At 37.8% G+C, this 22,540-nt stretch overlaps 1 protein-coding gene across 1 annotated transcript in view; it reads right to left on the bottom strand.

The window, feature by feature from the left end:
- Window positions 1-3,865: 3,865 nt before the first annotated feature.
- Window positions 3,866-22,540, bottom strand: part of Ddx56 (putative ATP-dependent RNA helicase DDX56) — a 30,884-nt gene continuing 12,209 nt past the window's right edge. Inside the window, exons 5-12 of the mRNA XM_053788140.2 lie at window positions 21,200-21,356; window positions 20,046-20,202; window positions 19,748-19,851; window positions 19,269-19,448; window positions 8,991-9,272; window positions 5,711-5,888; window positions 4,731-4,883; window positions 3,866-4,318 (exon numbers count right to left, since the gene is read on the bottom strand). Of these exons, the coding sequence (XP_053644115.1) occupies window positions 4,256-4,318; window positions 4,731-4,883; window positions 5,711-5,888; window positions 8,991-9,272; window positions 19,269-19,448; window positions 19,748-19,851; window positions 20,046-20,202; window positions 21,200-21,356 (1,274 nt within the window). The 3' untranslated portion in view covers window positions 3,866-4,255. The remainder of the gene's footprint in view (window positions 4,319-4,730; window positions 4,884-5,710; window positions 5,889-8,990; window positions 9,273-19,268; window positions 19,449-19,747; window positions 19,852-20,045; window positions 20,203-21,199; window positions 21,357-22,540) is intronic.

Below are 22,540 nucleotides of genomic sequence, written 5' to 3'. Positions count from 1 at the left end.
ACGAGCCTCTGCTTCCTGTAACTGGGAATATCATACCTCAGTTTTCTGATGAGGACTCTAACTATTCTAATGAGTCTGTTAATATTACCACCTCTAGTGAAGATGATGGCATTTTTAATACACAAGCAACTACGCAGAAGTTCCCTCCTCCCCTTGACGAGTCCAGCAGGGATAGTGTGGATAACAAACATGACATTACTTGCAGGCGTTCAGACCGCAGTACACGAGCGAAGTGCAAGAAATAATGGGGATTACAATTTTCCAACTTAATGTTCAACATTTCTTTAATAACCGTTACCTCCTTGAGGTTGAACTACATAATTACAATCCCGATGTTATACTCTTGAACGAGACAGCTGCAAGAGTTGATCAACATATTAAATTACGTGGTTACTCTACTGTGGAGAAATCGAGAGGACCCTTTAGTGGTGTAGCCATCTTAGTTAAATTAAGCCATACATTTAAAAGTAAAGCACCCTTCTGGCAAGACAGTGATGGAGTGAATGATGGTGAAAGTTTTTCTTTTTCGGGCCACCCTGCCTTGGTGGGAATCGGCCAGTGTGATAATAAAAAAAATAATAATTTAAAAATATTCATGTTGATGAAGATAACATTCTTGCAATAGAAATGACAACGTCTCATGGACAACTAGTGATAGTAACTGGATATTTTCCCCCGAGACAACAATATATAGAGTCAATTCCTCTACGTAGGATATTAAGAAGAAATATTCCAACAATTCTAGCAGGAGATTTTAATGCTCATCACCCTGCCCTCTTCAATTGTGGAGCTGGTATTCCACTGGGTGACTTAAAAGGAAAACAACTATTTAATATCATGACAGTTAGAAACTTGTCATTTCAAGGCCCATTCTTTAAATCGTACATTGGACCTCATCCAGGGACACCAGATATAGTACTGACAAACAGAGACTGTGACATCTTTCACTGTCGTATATCTCCTGGTGGAAACGTAGGATCTGACCATATTCCTGTTATAATACAACTACAAACTTCTCCATTTAGAATACCTGTACCTCCTAAACCCAATCTTAACACCCTAGGATTTGACCCCTTCAGGGCATTTCTGGGTGACGATGAAATTGTGTCATTGGAAAATCTACCTTCCACTGCAATTGATGAGGCAATCAGGTCCCTGCATAATCGAATAATTGAAGCTACTAATGCAACTTGTCAATTAGCTTCCACAAAGATATACCAACAATATAAACCTACTAGGGAAATTAGAGACAATTTAAGAAATTATCAAGCAGAATGTCGAAGGCATCTTCAAACGCGACAACCGCCAGTAGCTACACTGCACCGATTATGGCAAGAATTAATTAACATGATTAGTCATCACAAACGGGACTTATGGAAATTGCTAGTTCTTCAAGCGAATCAGTATAAACGTGAACCAGCAAAATTTTGGAGTAAGATCCGACAACTTTTAGGGGAAAAGCACAAGGCTCCTAACTACCTAGTTCATACCTTCACTGATGAGGATGATGAGGATGTTGAAATTAAACTTGACGATCCACAGGACCAGGCTAATTTGATGGGTGATGTATGGGAGAAAATTCTCTCACAATAACAGTCATCAATTTAACAATAATCATTATCAGTTGGTAAATGAATGGAGAGATGAGAACTTGGATGATCTACAACCACTACCTTCCATCGATACTTCAACTCTTGAAGATACCCACCCACTTACTAGACCTATTACATTACTAGAGATGAGTCAGGTTATTGGAAGAATGCGAAATAGAGCCCCTGGCCTCTCTGGAATAACAATGAAACAAATAAAGTTCCTACCCAGAAATTGTAAACAGTCTTTGGTAAATATCTTTAATGCCATCTTGGCCTCAGGACATTTTCCAGTTGTTTTTAAGACTGCTAGGATGATCTTTCTTGGTAAGCCCAATAAAGACATCCACCAACCTGGGAACTATAGACCTATATCTTTACTTGAAGTCACTGGAAAAGTTCTTGAGAAGGTCATTTCCAACAGATTGAACTACTATATGGAGTTTAATAACTTTTTTACTGAAAAACAATTTGGCTTTAGAACACACAGAGGTACCCATCATGCAATAAATGTTATTTTTGATACTGTAGCAAGTCTAAAACATCAGGGCAATCTTGCCTTAATTGCCACCAGAGATGTTCATAAAGCTTTTGATAGCTTATGGCATGATGGCCTTATATACAAACTCATTGACCTACCAGACCATAACTGGACTTTTCTCAGAGTAATATATAATTTCTTAACTCAAAGAAAAATCATTCCCACCTTTCATGGCAGGTTGGCAGAGCCTTTTATACCGACAGCTGGTGTCCCACAAGGTTCTTGTCTCAGTCCACTTCTGTTCAACATTTATGTGAATGACCTTCCTCAACCAGAGTTTAATGATACAATTGTGACACAGTTTGCAGATGATGTTATTCATGTCGTCTCATCAACTCCGGTAACAGGAAAATACAAGTATGAGAGAGTCATAGAAAAAATGAATATTGAACTTCGTCGAACATCTAATTGGGAAAAGAAATGGAGAATTACGACTAATCCTGACAAGGTCCTTGTTAGCACGATAGGATGTTTTGCATCAACAATTGAAGATAAAGGGGGTATCTCCATCAGAGGTACACCTGTAGCCATTAGAAACCCTAACAAGATTTTGGGATATGAAATAGACAGGCTGCTCCACTCAACATCTCATGTAACTAAAAAGATCAACATAGCCAAAGCCGGTCTTAGCAGTCTCTTTCGATTCAATTAAGCCCCTCAACATGTCAAAAACCATCTGTATAAAATGTTAATACGACCTATACTCGAATACCCTTGTGTCCCAATGTCATTAACAACAAAGACCAACATGCTACGGTTACAAAGGGTCCAGAATAGAGCTCTTCGCTTCATTACCGATACCAGAAGGAGAGACAGAGTTAAAATGGCAGATTTACACATACAGCAAGATATTACTGCCATAAATGTACGCCTTGACACCCTAAAAAAAGAAACAACTCTATACAATGCAAGAACTATACATGCCAGATAGAGAACATCCTATACAAGTGGTAAATACCACGGATTATATCATCAATACTCCTCCTCACAGGACTCAAAGAATGACTCTCCCACAGAGGGTCCGTCGTTTTATACATAAAGTTGATTACCATCGACCCATGATATTGAGCAACCTCCCTGATGAAGAAGATTGGGTAACACCAGAACCCTTCTATGTATATTGAGAACATCATCGCCCCCAATTAGGGAGAAATCTTGTATAACAATCTAATGTAAAAATTATGCTATTTACTATGGCTGGACACCACCTGTAAGAAGCCATTGTCACGTAATTCTATAAACTGGCCAGAAAATTATTGCCTTCATTGGCACATAAATATCCGTTGTACAATCGCAAAAAAAAAAAAAAAGCAATTGCAACTTGTATAATTACTACCAATTCAGAGTCATGTACTTATATATATCTATGTGACTCTGATGGGTTAGTCTTATACCCCTTAAAGAATATCTTATCATTTCACGTACACTTTTTAAATTACACCAAAGTGGTTGGGCCACTTACCTTTTATATCCTACCTCTCTCCCCCCTCCCACCCTTTTCCAAAATTTCTATCCTTACCCATCCTTCTTCCTTACCCATCTCACCAAAGCTCTGGTCTGGACAAGAAACAAGAATTCCTCTTTAGTGTATATATGGCATTGCAGGGCTGACAAAAACCACCTGATGAATGACCGATAAAAAAAAATTTAAAATACTGTATATACCAGAAAACTTTAGATTTCCTTAAAAATTGTAAAACTATATAATTTGCAGGAGAATATTCAAAGAGGAGCATGGTAGTAATATCCAGCCATAAGCTTAATTTTATTATAACTCTATATACATTTCCTATTTAAATGTATAGGGATATTTTCAATAGCAACATAGTAGACTGACTACTCCTACTTATACAAAGTACAGGGGAAACTGATCAAGATATCCACATAAGTTACATTACATGAAGCACTAAATCTGTAGGATCATTCATGATGGAGGTTCGATCCTCCATTCTCTGATCTCGGCAGTCTTGACCAGTCAAGTTGTTGAAATTATTAGTGTTCCCTATGTACAATTATCTCTAATATTAGCTTCTGTAATAACGCATTACAAGAATTGTTGTATTCACAGTTTTATATAAATGTTCCATGCTTAAAGAATAAATGCTTTATTTACAACAACAAAAAATCAAGTTTTCTGCTTCTTGAATCCAGAAAACTCCATACTCTGCAAAGGGTCAGCTTTTCTTTTCTGGAAAAACAGAGATATATATGTGTATATTTTGCGAGACTCAAAGGTTACAAAGGTTAGTGGGAAGTATGTAGGACGTGGTTAAAAATGATAGACAAAAGAATAAGTTAAAGAGGAGAGGACTAGGCAATTAGAGAGATGTCAGACTGAAAAGAAGTATAGAAGAAATGAATGTATCTAAGAGTGGAGACTGGAGGCAGTGCTGTCATGCAAGAGATTAATATATGGTGATGCTGGGTCTATTTTCCTCATTAAATCACCCTATTTTGGTAAGAAGCAGTCAATGGGCTATTATAACATATGATGCATATAAATAATGACTCATCAGCAGTTCTTAGGTTCCTGTAATTAAATAGTCTTAATTTCACAAATGCAATTTTACTTCCTAGCATAAAAAAATATTAAACTTTACCATATATTTCTTCTGTGTTTTTGTTATTCTTTTTAATTTGGTCTTTTCAATTTCTAGTTTTGAGACTTTCTTGTTAAATTTCTTCTTAGTTATCCTTGATACTCTCCGTAACTTCACAGGAATGTTGTATTCCGGTACGTGCTTCAAGTGACCCTAGATGGGAAGTAATAATATTTTTTAATACATGTACTTATACTTGTATAAGTACATGGCTAAGTGCGTAAGCTTGCCTTTACTGCAGCATGCACAAGAAAGAAAAGTGCTGTGCAGTAAAACATAATGATGATAATAAAAATAATAATAATAATAATAATAATAATAATAATAATAATAATAATAATAATTACATAATTCTAAAGGATACAAAGTAAAAATTATTCATCTGCCTATTTTGACTAGGGAGCACTAGCACTCTGCATGTATGTATGTTAAAAATCAAAGGATTATTTTAAAATTAATATTGTTAAAAAAAAAAAATACTGTATTCTGATGCAAGGCAAGTAGTAAAAGAACTGATGTACAAAAAAAAAAAAAAAACTGCAAAAAGTATTTTGAGTGGATGTCTAAAGGAAAGAGTTCCAGGAGAAAGTGCCATGCAACAATTTCTCATGTTTAAAAAATATTATGAATTAAAGTAATTAAAAGTAGACATTGCACCCCCAAAGTAGCTCTATCATGTAGCAACAAATATTTAATAAACAGGTACAATAACTATCCTAGGGAATGTGAGACAGAGAATGACAGTACCAGATAATATTCAACACATCTTTTCAATTTTTCACTTGCTCTCATTCTTGTTTCTCTCTATCTCTCTCACTCTCTCCTCTCCACTTCCATCTCCCTCCTTCTACTATACACTACTTTGACTCCTCATCCTTCCCATTCCACCTCCCCTCCTCACCTATCAACATCCACTACTAAATCATTCAGTTTCATACAATTTATACACAAAATCTGAGACAAAATTTTGTTTACTTTACCATAGGAGTTAATCCATGCTTAGATTTGTCATGTCGAAGAATCTGAAAATCTCTTGGGTTGTTCTTAAAAAAACTTTTTAGTTTATTAGAATTAAGCAACTCCTGTCTAAGCTCTTTCTGCCTTGTTTCTCTAACAGCGATTGAAGTGCAACGTTTCCAAGCATCCAGAGCCCGATATCTAGAAAAGAGTAGAGAAAAAAGTTAAATTTAAAATGGCAAATAGGAACTTAAAAATTACAAAATAGGAAGCAGTACACTACAAAAATGCAAAGATATTGACTATAGAAATACAATCTTAAAACTTTTTTTTTTTTTTACAACATCCCTTTCCCAGCAAAGCAGAGTGACCTCAAGAAAGGAAACAATCACTGGCACTCATTCAACAGCTGTCTTGCCAGAAGTGCATGGATAACACTGAATATTCAACAGTAACATACAACAGGAGAGTATGTTCAGTTTTACCTCAGATTCAGATATAATTTCTTCAACATCATCTTTCTTTCTTTCAACACACCAGCTGTATCCCACCAAGGCAGGGTGGCCCAAAAGGAAAAACGAAAGTTTCTCCTTTTACATTTAGTAATATATATAGGAGAAGGGGTTACTAGCCCCTTGCACCCGGCATTTTAGTCGCCTCTTACAACACGCATGGCTTACGGAGGAAGAATTCTGTTCCACTTCCCCATGGAGGTGAGAGGAAATAAACAAGAACAAGAACTAGTAAGAACATAGAAGAAAACCCAGAGGGGTGTGTATATATATATGCTTGTACATGTATGTGTAGTGTGACCTAAGTGTAAGTAGATGTAGCAAGACGTACCTGAAACCTTGCATGTTTATGAGACAGAAAAATGAACACCAGCAATCCTACCATCATGTAAAACAATTACAGGCTTTCGTTTTACACTCACTTGGCAGAACGGTAGCACCTCCCTGGGCGGTTGCTGTCTACCAACCTACTACCTAGTCTCTTCAACATAACTATACATAATTAAAAAGGATGTATTTCTTGAAAATACACCATATTTTGCAGCTTACAAGACTTGTTTTAGTTTCAATGGCTCTGCGCCAGACAACTGGGAGAACTACAGCCCACCCCGCACCCCAAACTTATAGCTCCCATCAATGACCTTCAGTTTATAGGATGCAGGGTGGTTTTTGCAGACATTTTATGGAAAAAAAAAATGTGTCTTATAACCCACGAAATACAGTATTAACATTTTTTATCCCAATCAACGTGATGATTAAAAAATAGTTCATAATAAACACACAAGAATCCAGACCTAATCAAATGTTAAATTACTGTAATGTTATTTTAATTCTAAATATAGGAACTTGAAGAGCAGTCACCCCCATGTGGTGAGTTCTGGGTACTTTGGATGACTGGTGGTAGAAAAATAAGTCGTGCAAAATAACTGAGAGCTGCTCACAGTTGGTTATATCTAAACAACTTAACTTGATTGCTAGCATCTTCAGCTCTCACACAGAGGGTCCGGGATTGATCCCTGGCACAGGTGAAGCACTGGGCATGTTTCCTTACATCTGCTGCTTCTATTCACCTAGCAGTAAGTAGATACCTGGGTATTACCCAACTATTGTTGGTCACATCCTGGGGGACAAGATTAAAGGACCCACCAAAGGAAATGCAAGACAGTCCCTGATGACACAGACTTTATTGGGTTATCCTGGGTGGATAACCCACTGGGTTAAAACTAAAGCAAAACCTTATTTTATCACAGAAAATAATAATAATCCTGGATATATTTTCTTAATTCTCTAAATATATTTTTAAACATAACTTAGTAACTTCCTAGGTAGTAGGTTGGTAGACAGCAACTGCCTAGGAAGGTACTACTGCCCTGCCAAGTGATAGTAAAAAAAGAAGCCTGTAATTGTTTTACATGATGGTAGGATTGCTGGTGTCATTTTTCCGTTTCATAAACATGCAAGATTTCAGGTATGTCTTGCTACCTCTTCTTATACTTAGGTCACACTAGACATGCATGTACAAGCATACACACCCCTCTGAGTTTTCTTCTATTTTCTTACTAGTTCTTGTTCATTTCCTACGTCCATGTGGAAGTGGAACAGAATTCTTCCCCTGTACGCCATGTGTATCGTAAGAGGCGACTAAAATGCTGGGAGCAAGGGACTAGTAACCCCTTCTCCTGTATATATTACTAAATTTAAAAGAAACTTTCGTTTTTCCGTTTGGGGCACCCTGCTTTGGTGGGATATGGCTGGTTTGTTGAAAGAACAACAACTTGGTAACATATTTGGCAAGAATTATTTTTCCTAATAAGCTACAGCTTAACTTTAGGTTAATTTTTATTAAGTCAAAAAATAAATCTACACATCAGTCAATGCTGTAAATTGCAATGACACTTCTTATATTTGTATTTTTTTTTATCAGCTATAACGATCTGATATCTCCATGCTGAAGTGGAACAGAATTCTTCTTCCATAAGCCATGCGTATCATAAGAGGTGACTAAAATGCCAGGAGCAAGGGCCTAGTAACCCCTTCTCCTGTATACATTACTAAATTTAAAAAGAGAAACTTTAGTTCTTCTTTTAAGGTCATCCTGCCACGGTGGGATGCAGCCAGGTCATTGAAAATACAAAACAAAACACCAGATACTAAAATTACTCCCTTCATCTATTTTGGATTTCTTTATTAGATAATATTCTCATTCTTACTCTTAGTATTCTTATTCACTTCAGTCTCCATACACCTCATTATAATATTTCTTACCCCAAAACACTTCTTGAAAAAAAAAAATCCTTTCCTATCTTCATTTCTTTTTTTATATTTTTATTTTAGCTATACCAGCCTTTTCATGTAACCAGACTAACTTTTACTTCACTTTTTTCTTGTATCATCAACTGTTCTTGCCACTTCCTTATTCCACTTCTGCTTAGCTTCCTCATACCACATGGCATTATGTTCATTCACTCACAAAAATAAATACATAATATAACAAATGAGGAAAGGTTAAAGTATATGTGAATTAGGTTGCTGAAAAACATACTCATTGACAATGAATTTGATATAAAATTATGTTTGTGTTTTGAGAAGGAGAATTGAGAATATCAAATATATTGGTAGTTTAAATATTAAGAAAGCACATTTTGTACAGACTGAAATTTAACATAAATTTAATCACACAGTGTTTTGAAATACATGCAAACTGAATGAGCTCCCAGAAGAATAAAAGGAGAAATGCAAGACAAAATTAAAAAAATTAAGAAATTGACCAGAGTGCACTGAAAAGATTTACCTGAAACCATCAAGCTGATTCATATCAAACTTAAAATCCTTGAACACTGATTCAGCCTCGGGCATCAGCTCCTTCAACTTTTCTCTTACTTCTGTGAAAGTTTTCATTTCGTTAACAGAGACCAGAGATAAAGCTGTACCCTGGTTGTTTCCTCGAGCAGTGCGTCCAACACGATGAATGTAGCCCTTTACAGTAAGAGGAAAGTCAAAATTGATGATGTTGGAAACGAACTGGAAGTCTATACCACGAGCCACGCCAGATTCTTTATCTTTCTTCCTTTTGCTGTCAATTACAATACATATTATTATTAGTAAGATTTACAGGAGGAACCTCCCATAAATATGAAAAATAAATATTTTGTGATAATCTTTTTGATAAATGATTCCTGAAGTTAATATATAACAATGCTAACTTTTTCTTTTGTTTTTTAACTTTTTGGCAGATTCCCACCAAGGCAGGGTGACCCAAAAGAGAAGAAACACTTTCATCATCACTCATTCCATCACTGTCTTGCCAGAGGCATGAAAATACTAGTTAAAAAATTGCAATATATTTCCACCCCTCCTTCAGAGTGCAGGCACTGTACCTCTCACAAAAAACAAATATTTTTTTTTATTATCACACTGGCCGATTCCCACCAAGGCAGGGTGGCCCAAAAAAGAAAAACTTTCACCATCATTCACTCCATCACTGTCTTGCCAGAAGGGTGCTTTACACTACAGTTTTTAAACTGCAACATTAACACCCCTCCTTCAGAGTGCAGGCACTGTACTTCCCATCTCCAGGACTCAAGTCCGGCCTGCCGGTTTCCCTGAATCCCTTCATAAATGTTACTTTGCTCACACTCCAACAGCACGTCAAGTATTAAAAACCATTTGTCTCCATTCACTCCTATCAAACACGCTCATGCATGCCTGCTGGAAGTCCAAGCCCCTCGCACACAAAACCTCCTTTACCCCCTCCCTCCAACCTTTCCTAGGCCGACCCCTACCCCGCCTTCCTTCCACTACAGACTGATACACTCTTGAAGTCATTCTGTTTCGCTCCATTCTCTCTACATGTCCGAACCACCTCAACAACCCTTCCTCAGCCCTCTGGACAACAGTTTTGGTAATCCCGCACCTCCTCCTAACTTCCAAACTACGAATTCTCTGCATTATATTCACACCACACATTGCCCTCAGACATGACATCTCCACTGCCTCCAGCCTTTTCCTCGCTGCAACATTCATCACCCACGCTTCACACCCATATAAGAGCGTTGGTAAAACTATACTCTCATACATTCCCCTCTTTGCCTCCAAGGACAAAGTTCTTTGTCTCCACAGACTCCTAAGTGCACCACTCACTCTTTTTCCCTCATCAATTCTATGATTCACCTCATCTTTCATAGACCCATCCGCTGACACGTCCACTCCCAAATATCTGAATACGTTCACCTCCTCCATACTCTCTCCCTCCAATCTGATATTCAATCTTTCATCACCTAATCTTTTTGTTATCCTCATAACCTTACTCTTTCCTGTATTCACCTTTAATTTTCTTCTTTTGCACACCCTACCAAATTCATCCACCAATCTCTGCAACTTCTCTTCAGAATCTCCCAAGAGCACAGTGTCATCAGCAAAGAGCAGCTGTGACAACTCCCACTTTGTGTGTGATTCTTTATCTTTTAACTCCACGCCTCTTGCCAAGACCCTCGCATTTACTTCTCTTACAACCCCATCTATAAATATATTAAACAACCACGGTGACATCACACATCCTTGTCTAAGGCCTACTTTTACTGGGAAAAAATTTCCCTCTTTCCTACATACTCTAACTTGAGCGTCACTATCCTCGTAAAAACTCTTCACTGCTTTCAGTAACCTACCTCCTACACCATACACTTGCAACATCTGCCACATTGCCCCCCTATCCACCCTGTCATACGCCTTTTCCAAATCCATAAATGCCACAAAGACCTCTTTAGTCTTATCTAAATAGTGTTCACTTATATGTTTCACTGTAAACACCTGGTCCACACACCCCCTACCTTTCCTAAAGCCTCCTTGTTCATCTGCTATCCTATTCTCCGTCTTACTCTTAATTCTTTCAATTATAACTCTACCATACACTTTACCAGGTACACTCAACAGACTTATCCCCCTATAATTTTTGCACTCTCTTTTATCCCCTTTGCCTTTATACAAAGGAACTATGCATGCTCTCTGCCAATCCCTAGGTACCTTACCCTCTTCCATACATTTATTAAATAATTGCACCAACCACTCCATAACTATATCCCCACCTGCTTTTAACATTTCTATCTTTATCCCATCAATCCCGGCTGCCTTACCCCCTTTCATTTTACCTACTGCCTCACGAACTTCCCCCACACTCACAACTGGCTCTTCCTCACTCCTACAAGATGTTATTCCTCCTTGCCCTATACACGAAATCACAGCTTCCCTATCTTCATCAACATTTAACAATTCCTCAAAATATTCCCTCCATCTTCCCAATACCTCTAACTCTCCATTTAATAACTCTCCTCTCCTATTTTTAACTGACAAATCCATTTGTTCTCTAGGCTTTCTTAACTTGTTAATCTCACTCCAAAACTTTTTCTTATTTTCAACAAAATTTGTTGATAACATCTCACCCACTCTCTCATTTGCTCTCTTTTTACATTGCTTCACCACTCTCTTAACCTCTCTCTTTTTCTCCATATACTCTTCCCTCCTTGCATCACTTCTACTTTGTAAAAACTTCTCATATGCTAACTTTTTCTCCCTTACTACTCTCTTTACATCATCATTCCACCAATCGCTCCTCTTCCCTCCTGCACCCACTTTCCTGTAACCACAAACTTCTGCTGAACACTCTAACACTACATTTTTAATCCTACCCCATACCTCTTCGACCCCATTGCCTATGCTCTCATTAGCCCATCTATCCTCCAATAGCTGTTTATATCTTACCCTAACTGCCTCCTCTTTTAGTTTATAAACCTTCACCTCTCTCTTCCCTGATGCTTCTATTCTCCTTGTATCCCATCTACCTTTTACTCTCAGTGTAGCTACAACTAGAAAGTGATCTGATATATCTGTGGCCCCTCTATAAACATGTACATCCTGAAGTCTACTCAACAGTCTTTTATCTACCAATACATAATCCAACAAACTACTGTCATTTTGCCCTACATCATATCTTGTATACTTATTTATCCTCTTTTTCTTAAAATATGTATTACCTATAACTAAACCCCTTTCTATACAAAGTTCAATCAAAGGGCTCCCATTATCATTTACACCTGGCACCCCAAACTTACCTACCACACCCTCTCTAAAAGTTTCTCCTACTTTAGCATTCAGGTCCCCTACCACAATTACTCTGGTACATTCACTTAACATCTCCCAAAATCTCTCTCTTTCCTCTAAATTCCTCTCTTCTCCAGGTGCATACACGCTTATTATGACCCACTTCTCGCATCCAACCTTTACTTTAATCCACATAATTCTTGAATTTACACATTCATATTCTCTTTTCTCCTTCCATAACTGATCATTTAACATTACTGCTACCCCTTCCTTTGCTCTAACTCTCTCAGATACTCCAGATTTAATCCCATTTATTTCCCCCCACTGAAACTCCCCTACCCCCTTCAGCTTTGTTTCGCTTAGGGCCAGGACATCCAACTTCTTTTCATTCATAACATCAGCAATCATCTGTTTCTTGTCATCCTCACTACATCCACGCACATTTAAGCATCCCAGTTTTATAAAGTTTTTCTTCTTCTCTTTTTTAGTAAATGTATACAGGAGAAGGGGTTACTAGCCCATTGCTCCCGGCATTTTAGTCGCCTCATACGACACGCATGGCTTACGGAGGAAAGATTCTTTTCCACTTCCCCATGGACAATAGAAGAAATAAAAAAGAACAAGAGCTATTTAGAAAAAGGAGAAAAACCTAGATGTATGTATATATATATATGCATGTGCGTGTCTGTGAAGTGTGACCAAAGTGTAAGTAGGAGTAGCAAGAAATCCCTGTTATCTAGCGTGTTTATGAGACAGAAAAAGAAACCAGCAATCCTACCATCATGCAAAACAGTTACAGGTTTTTGTTTCACAGTCATCTGGCAGGACGGTAGTACTTCCCTGGGTGGTTGCTGTCTACCAACCTACTACCTGTAGGTAGTAGGTTGGTAGAAAAATAAATGGTGTCTATTATTCCTCAGAAGTATTTTTAGACCCTGAACTGAATTACTCCTTCAATACAGCAAGTTTTACACTTTCCTGTGTACAGCAACGTCATGGGATCTTTATACAGAGGATACCACAACCTACTTGTCAATTCCTGGCCCAACTCATGGGCATAACCTGCTTCCACTGGAAAAATCCTGCCTACCAGTGACAATGCCTTCATCTGCTGCACCTCATCTGACAACAAAATATAAGCACCAATCTTCCTGCCTGTGCTTCAGATTCTTTAAGACTACGGTGCTCACCACCTGCTCCTAGGCTAAGGGACTGTTTACCTCAACTTCCACTCTTTGCTGTATATATTTCTTCATATTATGTCCATGTATTGTACTGATAATCCAACTGGATGGTTAAACATGTACAAGTAAAGATACCAGATGTGTCTAATTCATCATCTTGTCGGTACTGAATACCACTGATATAGAATGAGCTTATGGCCTGAATGAGCCATCAGTTTGTATGAACAAGAAGAATGAAGCAAAGCTACGAGCTTGAGCAATGAGTAACCCAGGTTGTGACCTGAAAAGCATGACAAAGAGGTCAGAACAGCTAAGTAAGATGGAAAAGTTTCGAGTGAATGGACCGAGTAAAATACCAAGAAAGGTGAACAACTTAAGTTCATCTTAATAAAGAAAAAAGCCTTACAGTGCTATAAAACAGTGTGTGATAAGGAAGGCCTAAACAAGAGTGCTTGTTTAGTACAGGGTAATTCCAAAAGTTCAAACTATTTCTGATGGTGGCTATGAGACACAGGAAGTGTTTAATGCTGACATGACAAGACTACCAGAAGAGGATGCTTTCAAGAACTTACAAAAGTCAGAAAGAGAAAAGGGCACCAGGATTCAAGGCAGTAAAGAACTGCTTCGGCGCTTGCTCCTTTACGGTAATGCAGCAGGTGATTTTAAGTGTAAGCCCATTGTTACTTACTGCTCCAAGACTTCCTGTGCACTGAAAGATGTAGCTAAAACCATTTTACCAGTTCTTTGGAGGTCAAACCAGTCAGCATGGATGACAGAGGAATTATTTTTTGACTAGTTCCTGAAATTATTTTACCTGCACAGAAAGCACCTTGCATTCAAGGTTCTCTTCACTCTTGATAATTTCTATACTCATCCAGTAGCTTTGTTGGATGTACACTCACATCAAAGCATCATATTAATTCATGTTGAAAACCTGAAATATGATACTGATACTGACAGATGGTTAAAGACATGTGGGCAAACACTTAGGGCATTTTATCAGAGATATGTTTTCCTCCTAGGATCTTATGAACAAGATCCTAGAACAGAAATGAATCCATAATATAGGTAGTAGGTTGGTAGACAGCAACCACCCAGGGAAGTACTACCATCCTGCCAGATGACTGTGAAACAGAAACCTGTAACTGTTTTGCATGATGGTAAGATTGCTGGTTTCTTTTTCTGTCTAATAAACACGCTAGATAACAGGGATACGTATCTTGCTACTCCTACTTACACTTTGGTCGCACTTCACAGACACGCACACGCATATATATATACATACATCTAGGTTTTTCTCCTTTTTCTAAATAGCTCTTGTTCTTCTTTATTTCTTCTATTGTCCATGGGGAAGTGGAAAAGAATCTTTCCTCCATAAGCCATGCGTGTCGTATGAGGCGACTAAAATGCCGGGAACAATGGGCTAGTAACCCCTTCTCCTGTAGACATTTACTAAAAAAGAGAAGAAAAACTTTATAAAACTGGGATGCTTGAATGTGCGTGGATGTAGTGCAGATGACAAGAAACAGATTGCTGATGTTATGAATGAAAAGAAGTTGGATGTCCTGGCCCTAAGCGAAACAAAGCTGAAGGGGGTAGGGGAGTTTCGGTGGGAGGAAAGAAATGGGATTAAATCTGGAGTATCTGAGAGAGTTAGAGCAAAGGAAGGGGTAGCAGTAATGTTGAAGGATCAGTTATGGAAGAAGAAAAGAGAATATGAATGTGTAAATTCAAGAATTATGTGGATTAAAGTAAAGGTTGGATGCGAAAAGTGGGTCATAATAAGCGTGTATGCACCTGGAGAAGAGAGGAATTTAGAGGAGAGAGAGAGATTTTGGGAGATGTTAAGTGAATGTATAGGAGCCTTTGAACCACGTGAGAGAGTAATTGTGGTAGGGGACCTGAATGCTAAAGTAGGAGAAACTTTTAGAGAGGGTGTGGTAGGTAAGTTTGGGGTGCCAGGTGTAAATGAAAATGGGAGCCCTTTGATTGAACTTTGTATAGAAAGGGGTTTAGTTATAGGTAATACATATTTTAAGAAAAAGAGGATAAATAAGTATACAAGATATGATGTAGGGCGAAATGACAGTAGTTTGTTGGATTATGTATTGGTAGATAAAAGACTGTTGAGTAGACTTCAGGATGTACATGTTTATAGAGGGGCCACAGATAGATCAGATCATTTTCTAGTTGTAGCTACACTGAGAGTAAAAGGTAGATGGGATACAAGGAGAATAGAAGCATCAGGGAAGAGAGAGGTGAAGGTTTATAAACTAAAAGAGGAGGCAGTTAGGGTAAGATATAAACAGCTATTGGAGGATAGATGGGCTAATGAGAGCATAGGCAATGGGGTCGAAGAGGTATGGGGTAGGTTTAAAAATGTAGTGTTGGAGTGTTCAGCAGAAGTTTGTGGTTACAGGAAAGTGGGTGCGGGAGGGAAGAGGAGCGATTGGTGGAATGATGATGTAAAAATAGTAGTAAGGGAGAAAAAGTTAGCATATGAGAAGTTTTTTACAAAGTAGAAGTGATGCAAGGAGGGAAGAGTATATGGAGAAAAAGAGAGGTTAAGAGAGTGGTGAAGCAATGTAGAAAGAGAGCAAATGAGAGAGTGGGTGAGATGTTATCAACAAATTTTGTTGAAAATAAGAAGTTTTGGAGTGAGATTAACAAGTTAACCCCTTCAGGGTCCAAGGCCCAAATCTGAAGTGGTGCCCCAGTGTCCAAGAATTTTCGAAAAAAAAAATTTGTTATTTTTTCTTATGAAATGGTAGAGAATCTTTTTGTGAAGGTAATAAAAAAAGTACGAAATTTGATGGAAAATTGATGAAATTATGCTCTCGCAAATTTTGATGTGTCAGCGATATTTACGAATCGGCGATTTTGCCAACTTTGACTCCCATTTTAGGCCAATTACATTATTCCAGTCAACCAAATTCTTAGCTATTTCACTAGTATTACTTCTATTCTATCGATTGAGCACAAGAAATCGCCACGTCAATTGTTTCAACTACAAATTAAAGTGATAGGAAATTGTTAATTTGGCCAATTTAACACAAAGTTCAAAATATTCCAATTTCAAAATAGGGTCCAGAATAAACAATGTAGGTATTCCTGGAACTAAACTAACATTTCCTCTGTTCATTAGTTATGTTTTGAGGCTTTACAAATAAATTCCATTTTGATTTTTTATTCACATAATGAATTTTTATTCGCACCAAAAAATAGAAGATTTACTGTTATGCAATACTGTAATAATTGTATAAATATCACCATATTTTTGAATGCATATTGGACCCACCAGCTGGCGTGTATTAGACGTGAGAGGTCGTTAGTTTACTCTTGAATATCGGCAAAAATTTAAAATTTCTGCTACTTTGAGCTCAGTTTCAAGCCATTTCCAGTGCTAAAACCAATCAAAATCATCTCTATTTCTGTAACATGTCTTCCATTCTATCAAACGAGACCAAGAAATCGCAAATACAACTGTAAAAAACATACGAAAAAACACCGCAAAGTCGCCATTTAATCGAAAAATCATGATTTCAGTTTTTTTCTCTCATTATACACAGTGTGCTGCAGGATCTGTTTTATGTGATGCACACATGCCACATGGATGTATTCTCTCATATCTAGGCCCAAATGTACCACTCACAATTTATCAGAGTGAGCTGAGCTCATGACGTAGATCTACAGTTTGGACCCTGAACATAAAGCCGTAGATCTACGGGACGGACCCTGAAAGGGTTAAGGAAGCCTAGAGAACAAATGGATTTGTCAGTTAAAAATAGGAGAGGAGAGTTATCAAATGGAGAGTTAGAGGTATTGGGAAGATGGAGGGAATATTTCGAGGAATTGTTAAATGTTGATGAAGATAGGGAAGCTGTGATTTCGTGTATAGGGCAAGGGGAAATAACATCTTGTAGGAGTGAGGAAGAGCCAGTTGTGAGTGTGGGGGAAGTTCGTGAGGCAGTAGGTAAAATGAAAGAGGGTAAGGCAGCCGGGATTGATGGGATAAAGATAGAAATGTTAAAAGCAGGTGGGGATATAGTTTTGGAGTGGTTGGTGCAATTATTTAATAAATGTATGGAAGAAGGTAAGGTACCTAGGGATTGGCAGAGAGCATGCATAGTTCCTTTGTATAAAGGCAAAGGGGACAAAAGAGAGTGCAAAAATTATAGGGGAATAAGTTTGTGGAGTATACCTGGTAAAGTGTATGGTAGAGTTATTATGGAAAGAATTAAGAGTAAGACGGAGAATAGGATAGCAGATGAACAAGGAGGCTTTAGGAAAGGTAAGGGGTGTGTGGACCAGGTGTTTAAAGTGGAACACATAAGTGAACAGTATTTAGATAAGGCTAAAGAGGTCTTTGTGGCATTTATGGACTTGGAAAAGGCGTATAACAGGGTGGATACGGGGGCAATGTGGCAGATGTATGGTGTAGGAGGTAGGTTACTGAAAGCAGTGAAGAGTTTCTACGAGGATAGTAAGGCTCAAGTTAGAGTATGTAGGAAAGAGGGAAATTATTTCCCAGTAAAAGTTGGCCTTAGACAAGGATGTGTGATGTCACCGTGGTTGTTTAATATATTTATAGATGGGGTTGTAAGAGAAGTAAATGCGAGGGTCTTGGCAAGAGGCGTGGAGTTAAAAGATAAAGAATCACACAAAGTGGGAGTTGTCACAGTTGCTCTTTGCTGATGACACTGTGCTCTTGGGAGATTCTGAAGAGAAGTTGCAGAGATTGGTGGATGAATTTGGTAGGGTATGCAAAAGAAGAAAATTAAGTGAATACAGGAAAGAGTAAGGTTATGAGGATAACAAAAAGATTAGGTGATGAAAGATTGGATATCAGATTGGAGGGAGAGAGTATGGAGGAGGTGAATGTATTCAGATATTTGGGAGTGGACGTGTCAGCGGATGGGTCTATGAAAGATGAGGTGAATCATAGAATTGATGAGGGGAAAAGGGTGAGTGGTGCACTTAGGAGTCTGTGGAGACAAAGAACTTTGTCCTTGGAGGCAAAGAGGGGAATGTATGAGAGTATAGTTTTACCAACGCTCTTACATGGGTGTGAAGCATGGGTGATGAATGTTGCAGCGAGGAGAAGGCTGGAGGCAGTGGAGATGTCATGTCTGAGGGCAATGTGTGGTGTGAATATAATGCAGAGAATTCGTAGTTTGGAAGTTAGGAGGAGGTGCGGGATTACCAAAACTGTTGTCCAAAGGGCTGAGGAAGGGTTGTTGAGGTGGTTCGGACATGTAGAGAGAATGGAGCGAAACAGAATGACTTCAAGAGTGTATCAGTCTGTAGTGGAAGGAAGGCGGGGTAGGGGTCGGCCTAGGAAAGGTTGGAGGGAGGGGGTAAAGGAGGTTTTGTGTGCGAGGGGCTTGGACTTCCAGCAGGCATGCGTGAGCGTGTTTGATAGGAGTGAATGGAGACAAATGGTTTTTAATACTTGACGTGCTGTTGGAGTGTGAGCAAAGTAACATTTATGAAGGGATTCAGGGAAACCGGCAGGCCGGACTTGAGTCCTGGAGATGGGAAGTACAGTGCCTGCACTCTGAAGGAGAGGTGTTAATGTTGCAGTTTAAAAACTGTAGTGTAAAGCACCCTTCTGGCAAGACAGTGATGGAGTGAATGATGGCGAGTTTTTCTTTTTCGGGCCACCCTGCCTTGGTGGGAATCGGCCAGTGCGATAATAAATAATAAAAAAAATAAAATGTTACAAGTGTTGCTCATCTCTTTAACCACACTCTGTTAATTTATGCTAAAAGCTTCAATAACATAATTTTTACCTTGGCTTTTCTTTAGTTTTGCTGCTTTCTGGAGCTATTAGGTGCTGTTCATCAGAAGCAATGATGATATCATACTTGCTACTGTTGAACTGGTCTATTATGTTGCATCTTGATACCACAGGCATCTCAGAATTAAGCAAACAAGAGCTAATTCCAAACTGTCCTAAGAACATCCTCAGCCTGCAAGTACATATGTCTATAACAATTTTATTATGTTTTTATATATTATTATTTTACTAATTAATTTATATAGAGCACTATTTTAAATATTTATTTATACAAAACCACCATAATATTTTATTAATTGACTTATATGCTTATACAAACATATGGACAGTTGGAAGTACAGTATAATACACACAATAGACAAATATGTAGCTGTTCAAATATACAGATGCTGGTTATAGTATAATTCAAATACAATAGCTAAATTCTGTCCGTTTCACTCAAAGTTACATTTGTAACAATACTGTACTTACTTATAGCCTTTGTCAACAGTGTTAACAAAGATGATTGTCTTCCCACGGATCATGTTCAAGTGAAAAAGTACAGTGATAAGGACAATCTTGTCAATCTTTTCCAGCTGTAAAGAAAATACATCAGTTACAGACTTAGAGCATTAACATACATATTCGTTATAGAAGGGCTCAAAAAAAGACATGGTTGAATCAAACAGCAGGACCAGATTTTAAGTGACTGGTGCTTATATTCTAAAAGGAAGGGAATTTAAAATGTTCAGGAAAAAATATAAAGCAGTTAAAAAAATTAAATTCTTACCTTAATGATATATTGAGCAAGCTGAGAAGTAGATGGCAATGGTGGCTCCTCAAGCCTCAAGACAACAGGCTTATTCATGACCAGCTTCTGAAAATCCTTCACATCATCCCACATAGTAGCACTTGTCAGAAATGATTGATAAATTACTGGTAGGTGTCTGAAAGGAAGAGATCAACATTTTTTCTTCAAACAGCCTCAAACATCATGAGAAGTAATGTAAAATATAGAGTTTTCAGTGATACCAAAATGATTGTTATTTAGTCTCCTCCCAAAAAAACCACAATCCAACCAGAATAACCTTGTAGTAACCAAAAATGGAAAGGTCATTTCCTAAATGAGAGCTTCTCGTGCTGGTAAGTTTCTAATTCCTTCCTTTCCTGGGTACTACCTTCAATCCTTTGCTTCCTAAATGTGTTGGGCAATGGAATCCTCAGGAAAAGCGATGACTCAAGAAAGATTAGTTTTCTTTTCCAGCATCTTAATTTAGTTTTTTTAAAATGCAGGCAGTTTCACACTTAGGTAGGGAGACCCAAAAAAGAAGAAACACTTTCACCACTACCAAACCTCTTTATATACAAAGTTCAATTAAAACCCCCATTATCATTTACCCCTGGCACCCCAAATTTACTTACTATGCCCTCTACAACCTGATGTGATCCAGAAAAAAATGTTTATTGATTCCTAGGCTTAAAGCCAACCTCTGAGGAGACCAATTTAACGCATTACTAAATTATTCTAATAAGAAATAAATGGGGTAGTAAAAGAAAATACAGTAGTCTCATCCACCAATGCCAAAAATTTTCTCTCCTCCCCACCATATTTTCCCTTGCTTACTGTTTTTCATTCCAATGACTATCTCTGGTAACAGATTGCCTTTATTACCTCTTACATAATCACTAGACATTATCTACCTCTCTATCTCTAAAACTCCACACAAATCCACTAACATCTACCCTGAGTCTGCAGGAGTGTTTGTCTGTTGCATTTTCTTCCCCACTGATTCTACTTACTAGACTCAACACCTCTTTCAGTGATCACAAAATGTTAACAGAGATCAGTTAGAACACAACATGTCTCGAAATATTTAGTTAGAATTTTCTGGGAAGTCAAAAAACATATACTGCAAGAAAAAAATAAGGTTGTACAATTCTTACTTAAGCACTTCCTGAATATCACTCGAGTGATTGTAGGTAAACAGAAGATCAGCTTCGTCAACTACCAAGAACTTGAGGGATTCCTTGACTTTCAAATTACCAGCAGAGATGTGAGCCAAAACTCTCATAGGAGTTCCAACAACGATATCAGGTTTGTCTGCCAGTTACACAAAAATATATTTAGTATTAATGAAGTTCAACAGTTACCAAACATTTAATAATGCTAGTACATAATATTTTTTTTTTTTAACACTGGCGATATCCCACCAAGGCAGGGTGACAAAAAAACAATGCAAGTTTTTCTTTTTAAATTTAGTAATTTATACAGGAGAAAGGGTTACTAGCTCCTTGCTCCCTGCATTTTAGTCACCTCTTACGACACGCATGGCTTATGGAGGAATTTTTTTTTCTACTTTCCCATGGAGATAAGATGAAATAAAGAACAAGAACTATTAAGAAAATAGAATAAACCCCAGATATATGTGTAGGTTGGTAGACAGCAACCACCCAGGAAGGTACTACCGTCCTGCCAAATGAGTGTAAAACAAAAGCCTGTAGTAATTGTTTTACATGATGTTAGGATTGCTAGTGTCTTTTGTCTGTCTCATAAATATGCAAGATTACAGGTATGTCTTGCTACTTCTACATACATTAGGTTACACTAAACATACATGTACACATTTATTTATACACACTCATCTGAGTTTTCTTTGATTTTATCTTAGTTCTTGTTCTTATTACTTTTCCTTTTATATCCATGGGGAAGTGGAATAAGAATCTTTCCTCCGTAAGCCATGCGTGTTGTAAAAGTCAACTAAAATGCCGGGAACAATGGGCTAGTAAACCCCTTTTCCTGTAATAATTACTAAAAAGAATAAGAAGAAGAAAATTGTCAAAGTGGGATGTCTGAATGTGCATGGATGTTGTGTGAATGATAAGAAAGAGATGATTGTGGATGTTATGAATGAGAAGAAGCTGGATGTCCTGGCTTTAAGTGAAACAAAACTGAAGGGGGTGGGTGAGTTTCAGTGGAGAGGAATAAATGGGATTAGGTCAGGGGTTTCTAACAGAGTTAGAGCTAAAGCAAAAGTAGCAATAATGTTGAAGGATAAGCTATGGCAGGAAAAGAGGGTCTATAAATGTATTAATTCAAGGATTATGTGGAGTAAAATAAAGGTTGGATGTGAAAAGTGGGTTATAGTAAGCGTATATGCACCTGGGGAAGAGAGAAGTATAGAGGAGAGAGAGAGAGATTTTGGGAAATGTTGAGTGAATGCATGGGGAGTTTTGAACCAAGTGTGAGAGTACTTGTGGTTGGGGATTTTAATGCTAAAGTGGGTA

Source organism: Cherax quadricarinatus, chromosome 31, assembly GCF_038502225.1.
Source record: "Cherax quadricarinatus isolate ZL_2023a chromosome 31, ASM3850222v1, whole genome shotgun sequence".
Classification (NCBI taxonomy): domain Eukaryota; kingdom Metazoa; phylum Arthropoda; class Malacostraca; order Decapoda; family Parastacidae; genus Cherax; species Cherax quadricarinatus.
Note: the sequence above shows the minus strand (reverse complement) of the source record. Positions and strands in the feature narration are given on the sequence as shown.